This window comes from Phragmites australis, chromosome 16 (assembly GCF_958298935.1).
Source record: "Phragmites australis chromosome 16, lpPhrAust1.1, whole genome shotgun sequence".
NCBI lineage: Eukaryota > Viridiplantae > Streptophyta > Magnoliopsida > Poales > Poaceae > Phragmites > Phragmites australis.
In genome coordinates this window covers 26,128,619-26,144,374 of record NC_084936.1, presented here as the reverse complement: position 1 = coordinate 26,144,374, position 15,756 = coordinate 26,128,619, and the positions used below count along the sequence as shown (strand labels likewise).

The 15,756-nt window shown below is 42.9% G+C and overlaps 2 protein-coding genes across 4 annotated transcripts; one reads left to right on the top strand and one right to left on the bottom strand.

Annotated features, from left to right (window-relative positions):
* Window positions 1-3,658: 3,658 nt before the first annotated feature.
* Window positions 3,659-7,672, top strand: LOC133895625 (heat shock protein 81-1-like). Its single transcript, XM_062336078.1, is given in 4 exon segments — window positions 3,659-3,946; window positions 4,775-5,011; window positions 5,013-5,198; window positions 5,821-7,672. Coding segments are annotated over 4 exon segments (2,100 nt in total). The 5' UTR covers window positions 3,659-3,820; the 3' UTR covers window positions 7,372-7,672.
* Window positions 7,673-8,109: 437 nt separating this feature from the next.
* LOC133895626 (pentatricopeptide repeat-containing protein At2g44880-like) lies at window positions 8,110-11,319 on the bottom strand. 3 transcript variants are annotated; one of them, XM_062336080.1, is made up of 4 exons: window positions 9,174-11,319; window positions 8,913-9,064; window positions 8,699-8,745; window positions 8,110-8,207 (listed from the first exon to the last, which is right to left on the bottom strand). In XM_062336080.1, the coding sequence occupies exon 1, from the start codon at window positions 11,273-11,275 to the stop codon at window positions 9,566-9,568; it is 1,710 nt and encodes a 569-aa protein (XP_062192064.1). In that variant the 5' UTR covers window positions 11,276-11,319; the 3' UTR covers window positions 8,110-8,207; window positions 8,699-8,745; window positions 8,913-9,064; window positions 9,174-9,565. The 3 variants fall into 3 exon arrangements, with proteins under 3 accessions (XP_062192064.1, XP_062192063.1, XP_062192065.1); XM_062336079.1 differs by having other exon boundaries at window positions 8,110-8,745; XM_062336081.1 differs by having other exon boundaries at window positions 8,110-8,745; window positions 8,913-9,025.
* Between the last annotated feature and the right edge of the window lie 4,437 nt (window positions 11,320-15,756).

The following is a 15,756-nucleotide window of genomic DNA, read 5'->3' as shown; positions in this document are numbered from 1 at the left end:
TACGATAGCCATATGATTAGAGCTCCATATTTTTTTAAAATATTAGTATAACTTGTAGACACACGTAAACATTCATACCACTATATGTACGTATTCATATAATGTTTATTGAAGATCGAAGATATGGAGATTGAAAATTGACAAAGTTATAATAGATATCTTGCTATTGACAGGTATGTCATATATAACTGAAAGAAAATTTTAACTTAGTAACACACATAAGAAGTAAACCTAATGTTTAATCCTTGGTGGACAGGGCACTAACTACCTAGTTCTCGCTTAGAGCTTCACATGACCATATATATAAAGAAGTTTGCTATTTATTTGATGACAGATTTCTTGATGCTAAATCTGTCTAATTTGTGGCCTTTTGATATGTTTTGAAAGCTGTGCTGATTTTGATTGGTTTTGATTGATATGCTAATGGGTACTGTTGTTATCGAATTCAGATGTTCACCCTCAATCCGCTTTGATTTTTCCGAAGACCGCATGCCTCTCTCTCCCCCACTATCTCCCCCACCATCTCCCCCACCACGGTGGGCTTGGCTGGGGAATCGAGGGAGGGGGTCACTGTGGTGCTTCTCCAAGTTTAACGGGCAGGGGAACGGTGGAAGGAGCACCACCCCTTCCATCCCACACTGTCGTCGCGGCCACGCCCATCCCATGCCATCGTCGCCATTCTTCGTGAGCTCCACATCAGATCCCATGCCACCATCGCCGTTCTTCGCGAGCTCCACGCCGCCGCCCTCATTGATACCGCAACCCATGCCGTCACCGCCATCCTCAACACCCCACCCTCGAAGCCGTGGCCGTCGTACGTTCTCGCCTCGGCTCTGACACGCTCTGTCGCCCTCCCCTCCCCCTCCCCCGCTCCTTTCGCGACTGCTCTAGTAGCTGGGATTTTGGATATTGGCCACCCTGCTATCCTACTCCGACCAACTGTGTTCAGCACCACCACATCTTCGGCTGCCTGAGGTTCGACCTCCACTAGTCTCTCTCTCTCTCTCTCTCTCTCTCTCTCTCTACCTGAGCTCCCCCTCTAATCCCCATGATTTTTGTGTCAAATTTGCACTGCTCGATAAATGATGGATGCCTCTATCATGAACGAGTAATATAGTGATCAATTGAGTTATATTAGCGATATAGTTATTGACTTTTATTGTGGTGGTGGTTCTAGGGTTCATAGAGTTGTTTATTTGTGATTTTAGTGGCTGATTAGTGACATCAGTACTTGATTTGTGATTTTTCTTTCTAGAATTTATGTTGCTGTCACTGGGATTTTTATCTTATTTTTGAATACGTGAAGGAGTATTATGCTACATGTAATCAGTGGATCTCTGGTTAATTTGTCTTTGCTGCAGAATGCTTTTGTCTGAAGCATATAGGAGTAGCATATTCAAATATTAGAATGTATCTGAATGCTTTTGTCTTGCTTCATGCAGTATACTTTCATTCATAGGTGTTAGGCGGGTTGGTTCTTGCTTTCTTGATCCATTGATTTCAGTCTTAGATCTCTCTCGTCCCCATAGAAGGTAAAAAATAAAATATATATATGTGAGCTCAATTTTTTAGTACTGGCTAATTAGTGACATCAGTGCTTGATTTGTGATTTTTCTTTCTAGAATTCATGTTACTGTTACTAAGATTTTCCTCTCATTTTCGAATACGTGAAGGAGTATTATGCTACATTTAATCAGTGATCTCTGGGTGCGCCTTGGTGTAGAATGCTTTTGCCTGAAGCATATAGTTGTTGTACATATGCATGGGATAAGTTTTTCTCTTTCTATACATGTATTAGTAAATTAAGCTGAATAATGGGATAAGTTTTTATCTTTCTATACATGTATAGTTGTTGTACATATGCATGTTTGTCTCTCTCTATGTATCTATTTTCTTTATCTCATTGTCATGCTATCTCTCTCTGTAACTATTTTCTCTCTCTTTGTTCTTCTATCTCTCTTAATTTGTATTTCTCTTTATCCCTCTCTCTATCTCTGTCTCTCTTTGTTTCTCTCTATCTCTCTGTATTTGTATATGTCAGTTGCTTTTCTTAATCTTTGTTTATTTGTTCTCTTTCTCTATCTATGTGTGTCTATGTATATGTATTTATTTTGATAGATTTCTAAAATGTATTTATCTTTATTTCTGAAATGTGTGTGTGTGTGTCTATATATATATATATATATATATATATATATATATATATGTATGTATGTATCTATGTATATATCTTTCAATATTTCATTGTTGATTTCTGCATTTGTTTCTCTCTTCCTCGTTTTCCCCCTTCTTTATGTTTTTTTTGAGATATCTCTGTTTTGAATCATTGTCTTTCTTTATTTTTTATGCTTCTATCTATTTCTCTCTCTATATATTTATGTATGTAGGTGTTCTATATGTAACTATTTTTTTATATGTATATTTATGTATCTCTCTGTCTAATTTTCTGATGTTTAAAATATTTCTCTCTATATCTCTCTCCCTCTCTCTCTTTCTCTATGTATGTAGGTATTTCTCTTTGATGTCTCTCTTTATCTTCTTCTTTATTTATCTCTGTATCTCCCTCTTTCTCTCATTCTCTTTTTATATTTTTCTGATGTTTAAAATCTTACTCTGTGTATCTCTCTCTTTCTCTCACTCTCAAAATCATTATCTACATGTATATTTGTATGTATATATATGTGAATATATGTTTGTATGCATACATATATATATATATATATATATATATATATATATGTTTCTCTATTTCTCTATATGTTTTTCTCTCAGTATCTCTCTTTCTCTTATGTTGTTTGCTTCATCTTTTTTGTCTGTTGTACTGATTTTGATTTAGGATCTATGAGATATTTGTTTTGTTCTTAAGGTTGCAGCATGTGGTGATGTCCCCCTGATCAGAGCACCTAATCCTGACCATTTTTATGCAGGTAACAGATGTCATGATATGCGAGATTAGTATCCAATACCACTCTCACCCGGTACAATATTTAGAGATTGGAAAGGAGCTAAAAGCAGTTAATAACTGGGACAATATCTGCTACTAGATGCAGACAAACTTTCAGATTTAAGCATATGAAAATAAAAGGAGTTTGCCATATAGTTGTTCTAATTACAAGATGCAGCAGATTACTAAATATTTGTTGTTGGTTTTTGTACGTTAGAGCTGCTTTTTTAGACTCAAAACCAAAATGTGTTTAACAGATTTATTATTGATTTTGAAGTTTTTTAGCAGACCCGTTAGTGAATTGATCTGGCAGCCAATTTATTTGGCTGGTTGATAATACTTTTGCTTATATATGTGGCAAATACTTATTAGCTTAAAATCTAATAGATTCAGATTCGATAAATTTAATTTAGTGTCACACTAAATCTGCCGCCACACAGATAGTATGTCTCATATATAAAAGGCATGAAATCATGCTCCTAACTCTCCATCCCATCTCCAACCCCAACACTGAAAGGAGCCCGTAATCACGGTCCTAACTCTCCTCGGCTCTAGAACCTTCCAAATCTGAAAAAACAAAAGCACAACACCGACTGACTCGTGGGCCATACCATCTCCAACCCCAGCACGGCCTGCCCCACAAGACTTCGGCCCCAGCGGCGAGTCAGTCGACTCAACCGTCTCCCCCAGCGTCCTGGACGTCTTCCCGTCCCTGGTAGAACATTCCAGAACCCCGTCCCCCTCCCGATAAATCCCCACCACGCCCCATCGCTCCGTCGTCCGACGCTCGCAAGGCATTTCCCCCGCACCCTTCCTCTCCTGCGCGCCGCCCTCCTCGCGCCCCGGCCTTCGGGAAGCTTCCGACCGGCGCCAGCCATGGCCGCGGAGACCGAGACGTTCGCCTTCCAGGCGGAGATCAACCAGCTCCTCTCCCTCATCATCAACACCTTCTACTCCAACAAGGAGATCTTCCTCCGGGAGCTCATCTCCAACTCTTCGGATGTGAGTTTTCCCGACGTGTTCGTGTTCTTCTGTTCGCCGTTCTAGATCTGCCTGCTGAGACCTCGCGTCGTCCCATAGATCGGTGTGGTCTGCGTGTTACTTTGAATCCGGCGATGGGTTATGCAGGGTTCTGCGCTAGTTAGTGTCGGCGCCTTTCAATCTCCCAACATAAATCCGCGACTTGTGTATCATTTGTAGTAGCAAACGTGGGGCACAAATTTTGTTGGGTCTCTGTTGCGTGTGGTATCTGAAAAACCCGCATGTTTTGCGACTCATTTGAAGGATCTGATGTTATAGCGAAAACTTAGAAAGCATGATTAGTTTTTGTTACAGAGTTCTGATGTATTGGCGAGAACTTAGAAAGCATGATTAGCATTTGTTACAGAATTATCGTTGGTTTTGTGCCAAGTAGGTAGAGAAGGCTTTGATAGTATGAGCTAAAACATCCATAGGATTAAATTGTTTATGCTCTGATGTACAGAACCGTGTTTAATGCTGTGCTAATCTAGAATCAACAGTAGGTGATCTCAACTCTACAAAATAGTTACAGAGTTATCGTTGGTTTTGTGCCAAGTAGGTAGAGAAGGCTTTGATAGTATGAGCTAAAACATCCATAGTCTTAAATTGTTTATGCTCTGATGTACAGAACCGTGTTTAATGCTGTGCTAATCTAGAATCAACGGTAGGTGATCTCAACTCTACAACATTATAACCTGAAAATAGTTGTAGTTGTGCGTGTTTCACTGAAATACTTTTTTAGTTCTTCATATCGTACTGAATGATGTATGAATCCTCCTACTGAACTTATGTTTTTGTCGGTTTTAACAGGCCCTGGACAAGATCAGATTCGAGAGCCTGACGGACAAGAGCAAGCTGGATGCTCAGCCAGAGCTGTTCATCCATATTGTCCCCGACAAGGCCAGCAACACGCTGACCATTATTGACAGCGGCATTGGTATGACCAAGTCAGATCTTGTGAACAACCTTGGTACCATTGCACGGTCAGGGACAAAGGAGTTCATGGAGGCGCTGGCCGCTGGTGCCGATGTGTCCATGATTGGTCAAGTTCGGTGTTGGGTTCTACTCTGCCTATCTTGTTGCAGAGAGAGTCGTTGTGACCACCAAGCACAACGATGATGAGCAGTACGTGTGGGAGTCTCAGGCTGGTGGATCCTTCACTGTCACACGTGATACGTCTGGGGAGCCTCTTGGCAGGGGTACCAAGATGACCCTCTACCTCAAGGAGGATCAGGTATTGCAGTCATTCATTGAGTTACTGTTTATTTCATGCCTTCTATGTTTTATGTAGGCACATTGTATAATTATTGTCATGGTCTTTCATTTGTTGATCCAACTTTTTGCAATGCTCTTTAGATTAGTGCTGCTGTTGCTTTGTTTGAATGGTTTTGTTGAAGACATGCTACAGTATGTCGGCTGTGTGTAGTTGAATACGCTGGTAATGGGAAGATGCTGAGAAGATTTGTGGATCTATCCTTAGTTGTTGCTTGTAAATGTTTAGTTTGGAAGTCAACCTATTACTGATGAATCTGGAGTTGATCATCTCAGTCCAGAGGGAGATGAATTCGTTATTTTGTGGAATGGTGATATCTTTTGTTGTTGCCCAGATTATGCAACTGAATTAAAAAATGAGTGCATTGTGCATACTTTAATGTTAAGAAATATGTGTGCGCCTGAAAATACTGCATTTGTCAAGTATCAGACTGAGCCATTGTTGGACTGAGAAAACACGCCCCTTCAGCTGTTTTTAAGTTGTTTTAAAGCATCCCTAGTGTGTTCTAATGTATGTTATGGCGTTTATAGCATTGCAACTGTTAATTTTGTACTTCCTTCCAATTTGTTGCTCTTTTCTGCAGCTGGAGTACCTGGAGGAGCGGCGCCTCAAGGATCTGATCAAGAAACACTCTGAGTTTATCAGCTATCCCATCTCCCTCTGGACTGAGAAGACCACTGAGAAGGAAATTTCAGATGATGAAGATGAGGAGGAGAAGAAGGATGCCGAGGAGGGCAAGGTTGAGGATGTTGATGAGGAAAAAGAAGAGAAAGAGAAGAAAAAGAAGAAGATCAAGGAGGTTTCTCACGAGTGGCAATTGGTCAACAAGCAGAAGCCTATCTGGATGAGGAAGCCTGAGGAGATTACCAAGGAGGAGTATGCTGCTTTCTACAAGAGCTTGACAAACGACTGGGAGGAGCATCTTGCTGTCAAGCACTTCTCTGTGGAGGGCCAGCTTGAATTCAAGGCTGTCCTCTTTGTCCCCAAGAGGGCCCCCTTCGACCTCTTTGACACCAGGAAGAAGCTCAACAACATCAAGCTCTATGTGCGCCGTGTCTTCATCATGGATAACTGCGAGGAGCTGATCCCTGAGTGGCTGAGCTTTGTCAAGGGCATTGTTGACTCTGAGGACCTTCCCCTAAACATCTCCCGTGAGATGCTCCAGCAGAACAAGATCCTGAAGGTCATCCGCAAGAACCTTGTGAAGAAGTGTGTTGAGCTTTTCTTTGAGATCGCTGAGAACAAGGAGGATTACAATAAGTTCTATGAGGCCTTCTCCAAGAACCTCAAGCTTGGCATCCACGAGGACTCCCAGAACAGGAACAAGATTGCTGAGCTCCTGAGGTACCACTCCACCAAGAGCGGTGACGAGCTGACCAGCCTCAAGGACTACGTGACCAGGATGAAGGAGGGCCAGAGCGACATCTACTACATCACTGGCGAGAGCAAGAAGGCTGTGGAGAACTCCCCGTTCCTTGAGAAGCTGAAGAAGAAGGGCTACGAAGTCCTTTACATGGTGGATGCCATCGATGAGTATGCTGTTGGCCAGCTCAAGGAGTTTGAGGGCAAGAAGCTCGTCTCTGCCACCAAGGAGGGTCTGAAGCTTGACGAGAGTGAAGATGAGAAGAAGAGGAAGGAGGAGCTCAAGGAGAAGTTCGAGGGCCTCTGCAAGATCATCAAGGAGGTGCTGGGCGACAAGGTCGAGAAGGTCGTCGTCTCCGACCGTGTTGTAGACTCCCCGTGCTGCCTCGTCACCGGCGAGTACGGGTGGACCGCCAACATGGAGAGAATCATGAAGGCCCAGGCGCTCAGGGACTCGAGCATGGCCGGGTACATGTCCAGCAAGAAGACCATGGAGATCAACCCCGAGAACGCCATCATGGATGAGCTGCGCAAGCGCGCCGAGGCCGACAAGAACGACAAGTCCGTCAAGGACCTCGTCATGCTGCTGTTCGAGACCGCGCTCCTCACCTCCGGCTTCAGCCTCGACGACCCCAACACCTTCGGCACCCGGATCCACCGCATGCTGAAGCTTGGCTTGAGCATCGACGAGGACGAGACGGTGGAGGCCGACACTGACATGCCACCGCTGGAGGACGACGCCGGCGAGAGCAAGATGGAGGAGGTCGACTAAGCGCCGCGTGTGGTGACCCCCGAGTCCTTGGAGAAGAACAACCTTAGAGCTAGCTTATCTGGTTACCGTCACGTTTGAGCCTTGCGTGGTCGGTTTATTTTGTGTGGTTGCCTAGCCAGCAATGTTTGGATTCTTGAACTGCGTGCGTTAATCGTCGGTGATATGAATCTTTATCTTGCTGTCTTCCAGTTGCTCTGTCGATTTACCTTTTCTTTTTTCCCCTCCGATTACATCTGTCGATTTATGTTTTGTGAAACTTTCTTTTGTTCCACTATGATCAGAGCTTTTATATCTACATTCAGTAGGAGTGTCAAACAACAGTTTTTAGTTTCTATAGTGATTTTTTAAAATAAACTATATATTGAAAGTTGAATTTTTTTCTGGTCCACTCTTTTTATAAAATCACTCTCTTAAAAAAGTTTACCCAGAATCATTTTTCCTTAGAATTTGAACTACAGACCCAGATCGTCCGGGGATGAAACACAGCCCCGCGTCACGAACCGGCGCCGCCGCGGCGCTCAACCTCTCGTTTTGTTACGGGGCGTCACAGCAGTTTAGCTCTCTGGCTCCTTCCTCTGGTAGAGATGTATGTATGTATATACGAGGTTACTCGGAAGTTCTTACGTTGCTGCCACTCGGGTAGAGATGCACACATGGGTTCTACAGTATGCATCGCCTATGTACAGTAATGGTCCTAGCAAGAAAAATAAATAAATGGGTAAATTGGAAAATTTCACCCGTATAATTTTTTTTTATCTGATCATGTAGCAAATCGTTGGAAACATCTCTCGGGTTGAGTACAATATATTTTGGTCTTCGTAATACATCCAGATACCCTGAAAATCAAGAGCTAAGCATAAAAGTTGTTGAGGTAACATGATACATATAACCATCACAAGGAAAACCAGTAACCAGAGTACTGTGCCATATGAATTGCTCTTCTATTGTATTGCCTTCATGTTAGTGGATTCGGCTAGCACTTTTTGTGTGTGTGTGTGTGTTTCGGAGATTGGTCACAGATCTACTTAGGAAGCAGATAATAGCTAGTTGACTATGTTAGTGGGATTACTTGTAGGGTTCCTGATTATATAAGGTTGAATAATGCTGCCCAAGGGTAAGGGCATGCTTCAAACACAAGAAGTTAATGTGAATTTTTGCAGGGATTTCACAGAACTCAATTCTCACAAGAATCGGGAAAAATCCTTAAATTCCAAACGGGGCCTAATTGATACTGTGGCATGCAGCTCGAAAAGCTTGGTACTAAAGTCACAGGATTAATTTAGGACTTGTCCAGTTCCAACAGGTCAAAAATAGCTGGGCAACTTACGGTTAGGAACTTGCACCGTGGATCATCGGGAAGGTAGCAGCAATTTCCTGCAGAGATAACAAAAGTATTTATGAATAAGTGAGCTTCGAATTATTTTCAGAATATGTATACTTCATTCATGGCCCACAATCCAAAGTCAACAAAGTCCCATGTTTAAAAGAAATTCAATGTTTCTTTTTTCTTCGGAAAAAGGGAGATCTGGTTGGGACCATACTTAAGATTAGGAAGGCAAGCATGTCATTATACATTTTCTTCAACATTTTGGCAGCTTTTGAATGTTTGAAGATTTTCCCAACCAACGATAGCATCATCTTTTAGAGCAGCAACCTGAGAAAGATATTTATTTGCTCAAAATTCACCAGGCTCCTGATAAGAAAGCAAAAATGGTAATATGTAGTCCGTAAATCAAATCGGCTGAAATCTAGAAAGAATGCCTTATGAATTAATTTGAATGGCTATCTTGAGATGAGATTACCTAAACGACCATGAGGCGGGCACCAATATGTGTAATCTGATGCGGGCTTGCACAATATCAATTTGTCATGAATATTTTCTATGACGACCACAGATTGTCCAGGATAATACAATCATTGGGAGAAAAAAAAAACCCATAAAAGTTAGGTCTATCTGTTCGAATCAATATGTTTATGTCCAAGTGAAAACTGGCTGCACATGGAAAAAGACAAATCTTCTGTTTTTTTTGGGACAAGATGTTTCCAGCCAGTACTTAAACAGGGACTGTTTTGCTGACGAGAATTTCTGATCCCAACAGCTTATTGCTTATATCCGTAAGCTCCATACTTACTGGGAAAGAATGTAACCCGATGTCCCAATCTGAAATGTTAAAACCTCTGGAAGACTCAGAAACTACTGCATTGAGCTGGATGATCCTGGCAATTTCCTGATGCTATGCTTCTGCAGAAAATGCCTTGCCTCTAGAGCATCAATCCATTTGCCAGCAACAGCGTAAATGTCAGATATCAAAACATGGCAGCCAGACTGCTGTGTATTAAGACTCAGGATTTCACTCTGAACTCTTTCAACTACATCAAATCTCTTGTGCATTCGACTAGCACCTAGTAGCGCACCCAAAACCTTGACATCCGGGGCCATCGGCATGCTCCGAATCAGCTCCTCTGCCTCATCAAGAAGCCCTGCTCGACCTAACAAATCAACCATGCAGCCGTAGTGCTTTATCTCCGGCTGCACCCCACAAGCAGATGCCATGCTCTGAAAGCACTGCCGACCCTCGTCAACCAGCCCAGCATGGGCACAAGCTGTCAGCACGCTCACGAATGTGATGTCATTCGGATTTTCTCCTGACCTCTTCATCTGCTCAAACACGTCAACGCATTTCCAAGCATCACCATTCACTGCCAGCCCGGTGATGAGTGCATTCCAGGCAGAGACATTCTTCTGGTCCAAGGACTGGAAAATTTTGACAGCCATGTCTGTTCTCCCACACTTGGCATACATGTCTATGAGAGCAGCACCAAGATTGAACTCATTGTCAAGCACCATCTTGTGCTTGTCAATGAAGGTGTGAGCCCACCTCCCTTCCTCCAGAGCTGTTAAATGTGCACATGCTGAGAGCACACTCACCATGGTCACCTCATTAGGCCGAATATCGCTCTCACTCTGCATTGCCCTGAATAGGTCAAGGGTTTCTGCATAACGTCCAGCCTGTGCGTACCCGGAGATCATGCATGTCCAAGAAACCACATCCTTCTCCGGCATCACATCAAACAATTCCCTTGCACCATCCATCTCGCCGTTCACTGCATATCCCCGGATCATTGCGTTCCATGACACCAGATTTCTGACCGGCATCTCATCAAACATCTTCCTGGCCAACGGCAGTAGCCCATGGCGTGCAAATCCTGTCACCATCGAGTTCCATGTGACGACGTTCCTCCCAATGGATGGCATCTGATCAAACATATCCCTCGCTACATCCAGCTCCCCAACCCCCGCATACGCCCCTACCATCGCGCTCCAGGACACTCCATTCCTCTGCGGCATTTCGTCGAACACCCGCCTGGCATTCCCAATCTCCCCGCACTTCGCGTATCCACCAATCACCGTGTTCCAAGAGACCACGTCGGTGACCCCGGCGCACGAGTCGAACACGTCCCACATCGACGCCGTGTCGCGAAACGCGGCGTACATCGCGAGGAGCGCATTGACAACAAAGACATCGGCCAAGAACCCGCGCCGGACGGCCTGGGCGTGCACCTGCGCGCCCGTGCGCGGGAAGGAAGGGAGCCTGGAGGCGGACTTGACGAGGGGAGGAAAGGTGAATCGGTCGGGGAGGCATCCGGCCCGGAGGAGGGAGGAGAATGCGGCGAAGGAGAGGCGCGGGGAGTGGGACGCGGCGGAGGTGCGGATGAGCAGGTTGTGGAGGAAGGTGGAAGAGGAGGGGAAGAGCGGGAAGTAGAGGCTGGAGAGGGCGGCGGCGAGGTGGGGGTGGGAGGGGAGGAGGGGGACGATGCGGCGGAGGTGGGCGGGGCTCCGGCGGATCTCGCCGGCGACGAGGAGGCGGCCGAGCAGGAGCGGGAGGAGGCGAGGCGGTGCCATTACCCTTTTGGCGGCGGACGGGGAGTGTAGTTCGAATATTTTGAAGCTTCTCGAAAGCTTGCACCGTTCGATCGGCATCGGATGGATGAGATCACCCAAAACAAGACTTGGTTCTCTTATTTACCTTCTTTGACTGGTGGTTGAAAGGTTCTTGGCCGATGTTAAGCATGCAACGTTGGCAATACAACGTTGTTTTTTTGAGTTGCGATATAAACTGTTGTTTTTTTGTACCACACGAATACACAATACAACGTTGGCAAAATAAATACATAAAAGAGAGGCCATACGCCAACACCTTAGTGGAATCCTTGCCACAACATATCCTGATGTCCTTGCACAAGCAAGTCAAACAAAAAGATCTGAAAAGTTCATCGCCACTTGTCGTCACTTTTCACAAAATATGAACACGTCCTGATTCGGCAGTTCTCACTTTCTTCCCATCCACAATGACATCAAAAGACTCAAAAGAATTGCTTAGAAATGACATGAAAAGACTCCACAATGGTATCCACAATATCTACTTGACGGAACAGATCTTATAACCTAAAGGAGCCAAAATCACATGTGAACAGTAACTATGGTTTACTCATACTACAGTATTATTATAGTAGGAGAACGGAACTGCCGACGTTCTCTTGGTAAAGTAAGATTAGTACAATTATTCATAAACAGTAACTATATTACAGTATTACTACAGTGTTGTATTGTAGATCACTATTTATTCAATTGTTTGCGGATGATAAGTCAGAGGTCTGGTTCTCTATAGGAATCGGCTCCTCTGACGAATGAAAGACACTGATAAACAGTGACACAAAATTATGTGTCTAGGTAAACAGTAATATGCAGTAAATAACTGTTTACTGGTTACTGTTTGTTAGAACACTGCTTGAATGGTAGTGTACGTGTGCATTATTTGCGAAATTACTGTTCATCATATCACTGTTCATGCACCAGTTCGTAGAGGACAGCCACACACTGTCCAGCCAGTTCCGAAGAACATGATTGTATAGTCGATGAGTGAAAGGATCGGTGATATTTTAGGAGGTGTGAATTATAATATTTAAAATTATTTAGCTCAAAAAAATTTAACAAGACAACTATAGATTTATCTAGTGTGTTTATGATACCGTTAAAAATATTTGTAACCTATAACTATTTCTAGCAAACTACTTTAGAAAGATAAACAATCAAAGATAGATGGTAAGTATGTAAATGTGTAAACGTAAATAAGGTAGTGAAAGTAAACTTGTTACGAGAGATTTTTATCATGTGGTCTCGATGTTAATGTCACCCTAGTCTATATTGGAGCAACCACTGTGAGGAACAGTGATATTCTGAGAGAGAGGTAAATTAGGCACTTAGAAACCTAAAATAAATTGGTTCCAAAAACTTCGTAAGATAAACCTATATCAATTTTTATTTAAATATGCTTTAGGTTTATCTAGTGTATCTACTCTACCGCTTAAAAGAATTACAATCTGGTAAATTGCAAGTATGTAAATGCGGAAACATAAATAAAGTAGAGAGACAAATACGGTATAAGATATTTTTATTCCGTGGTATCGATGATATAAATATCACCCTTAATCCACGTTAGAGCTTAATAAAAGATATGCTCCCAGTCGCCAAATCTCTTTCTGTCATGGCTCTTAAGCTAACAAGTCACCAAGACAAGGTCTCAAACACGATGAGCCATCAAGCCACCAAGGTAAGGTCTCACCACTAATCTCTTTTCCTATCATTTGCCATCATGATCACTTTAGAGCTTGAAACACCAAGACAAGGGTCTCTGTGTCCCTATAGATGTATCTTGTCGTCGCTCCACACCAAGTCAAAGGATCAACAAGCTTGAGCCATCAAGGCCCAAGATGTCGGCGAGTCACCAAGACTTCACGGCGCCGACGTACCACTCGGCACAAACTAGGATCACTCCTTAATCCCTTCTTCAAGCTGCAACACATATCTACAACTCACTCTAGGCCTATAAGCACTAAACACTCTCTAATCTTATACTTAATTGTCTTAGATGATCACTTTAAGTGCTTTGATGGATTGAATATCTTCTCAAGTGTATATGAGCTTCCTCTAGACTTTAGCAGTATGCCACTTGTCAAATGTATGGAGGGGTATTTATAGTCTCAAACTCGCCAACTAGTCATTTTTTCAATGGCTCAGAAAAGTTGTTAACACTGGATGATCCGGTGAGAACAATAGTACTAATACTGGATCATCCGATGAATACAATATCAGAAAATAGTCGTTAGACTTCCACTCATAGCCTCTATGAACATCAGACACTCCGGTGTGCCTTTAAATCCATCACCAGACATTCCGATGAGTTATCTTGAGTCATCCGAGCCTTTATTACCTCTCTATGTAAAATATTCTGATGCATTCATTCGGTATTCCTTACATTCATACCGAACCATTCGGTGAGTTAAACCTTCTCTTCTTTTTTCTGAAAATGCTCCGGTGTAACTATCTCTGTGATCACCGGACTATCCATTGAGTTGATCTTCATTCTTCAGCACTTGCAGTCGTCTCTGCAGGAAATTCTCCGGTGCTATACTCTGGTGTGCATAAACCAAGTATCAGACCTTCCTGTGGGTTGATTTTTAATCTTCTGCACTCGCATTCTTCTCTGCAAGAAATATTCCGGTGTTACCCTGTGCAGATCACCAGACTATCTGGTGAGGTCGTGGACCTTCTCCTCCCTTGTCAGAATACTCTGGTGAGTTCAATACACAGAGCATCAGACTATCCGACGAGGCTATCAGTCTTTATGCACAATGCTCTGGTGAGTGCAAACTCCTTTGCATTTGAATTTTCGGTGAGGTCAATTCTCCTGAGACTTCTTCAATTCAATCAAACTTTGTCCCGACTGCGGTGGCTTCTTGATGTATTGCATCAATGAGACCTACTAACATATATTTTTGACAAACATATTAGTCTCAATGACTATGTTATCATTAATCACCAAAACCATAATCATGACCTAATAAGGTCATTTTCGCTATAGCCATCTAGGTTATAGCTCCCATACGACAACATGTCACGACCCTTAAACCATCTAGACCTCAAGTTGAGTCACCAAGCCATCAAGTCAAGGTCTCACCACAAGTCTCTCTTTCGGTCACTTGTCGCAGTTTTCACTTCAGAGCTTGAGCCACCAAAACAAGTATCTCCGTGTCCTCGTACAAGTGTCTTGCCACAGTTCCACACCAAGTCGGAGGGTTAACAAATATGAGCCACAAAGGCTCACGCGATGAGTCAAGACTCTAAGGTGCTGGCGTACCACTTGGTATAATATAGTATCACTCTGTAATCCCCTCTCTAGGTAGCAACACCTAGACACAACTCTCTCTAGTCCTATTAGCATTAATCACTCTCTAATCTTATACTTAATTACCTTAGATAATCACTTTTAGTACTTTAGTGACTTGAATGTCTTCTCAAATGTATGAACTTCTATGAACTCCAGCACACTCAAACTAGTTGTTGCTCCAATGACTCAATTTTTTTTAAACGTCAGATGATCCAGTATAAATAGATTGTACTCACCAAACTATCTAGCGTGCACATCATCCACGAACTAGCAGTTGGATCCCCACTCAACTCATTTGTGAACACCGAATGTTCCGATGTGTTCATCAGCTCTATCACCGAACTATCTGGTATGTACAACCACGCCAAACTAGCTGTTGAGACCTTCTCTGGAAAAGCACTCCGGCACAACCATCCGACGTATACAACTTTGAGCACGGGACCATCTGACGCAGTCTTCAACAATCATCTGGAGAAATACTCTAGCATACACAACACCGAGCGCCGAACCATCTGGTATGTAACATATTCGACTCCTTCCTCTAAAAATGCTCTAGCGTGCACCATCTTCATGCACCGTACCTTCCGACGTGTAAAGGTGACATGAGCTGAAAAGCTCCAGCTTGTACAACACATCTATCGTCAAACCATCCGATGTGTATTTTTTCTAGTACTTTATCCAATTTAATCCAATCTTTATTCCGGTTACGATGACTTCTTTATGTATTGCATCCACAAGATCTATTAAAATATATACTTAATAAATATATTAATTCACATTAACTATATTATCATTAATCATTAAAATCACATATATACTCTAACATAACCATGTTCACTGTAATGATACTGTATATTCTGTTTCTGCCTATGGAGGAACTTTGATATGCCTCAAAGAACAGGATTGTGCAGCATATGATTATTCTTTTAGATTCAGGAGAGTTCACACGTTGCCCTCTGAACAGAGAGAGGAGAGTTTACGCGTTTCCTGCCTCTGATCCATGGATCAGATAAACACAAATTTGTTCACAACATACGATTCTTGTTTCGGTATGACTCGTAAGCTGAAGAGTCAACCCAACATGCATGAACTGTCAAAAAGATCAGCATGTATTGTACTATAATACAGTAAGTTTCTTTATAGTTATATGTGTAAG

Coding starts and splice junctions, on each gene's coding strand:
- LOC133895626 (XM_062336079.1), bottom strand. CDS start 11,275: ATGGCACCGCCTCGCCTCCTCCCGCTCCTGCTCGGCCGCCTCCTCGTC.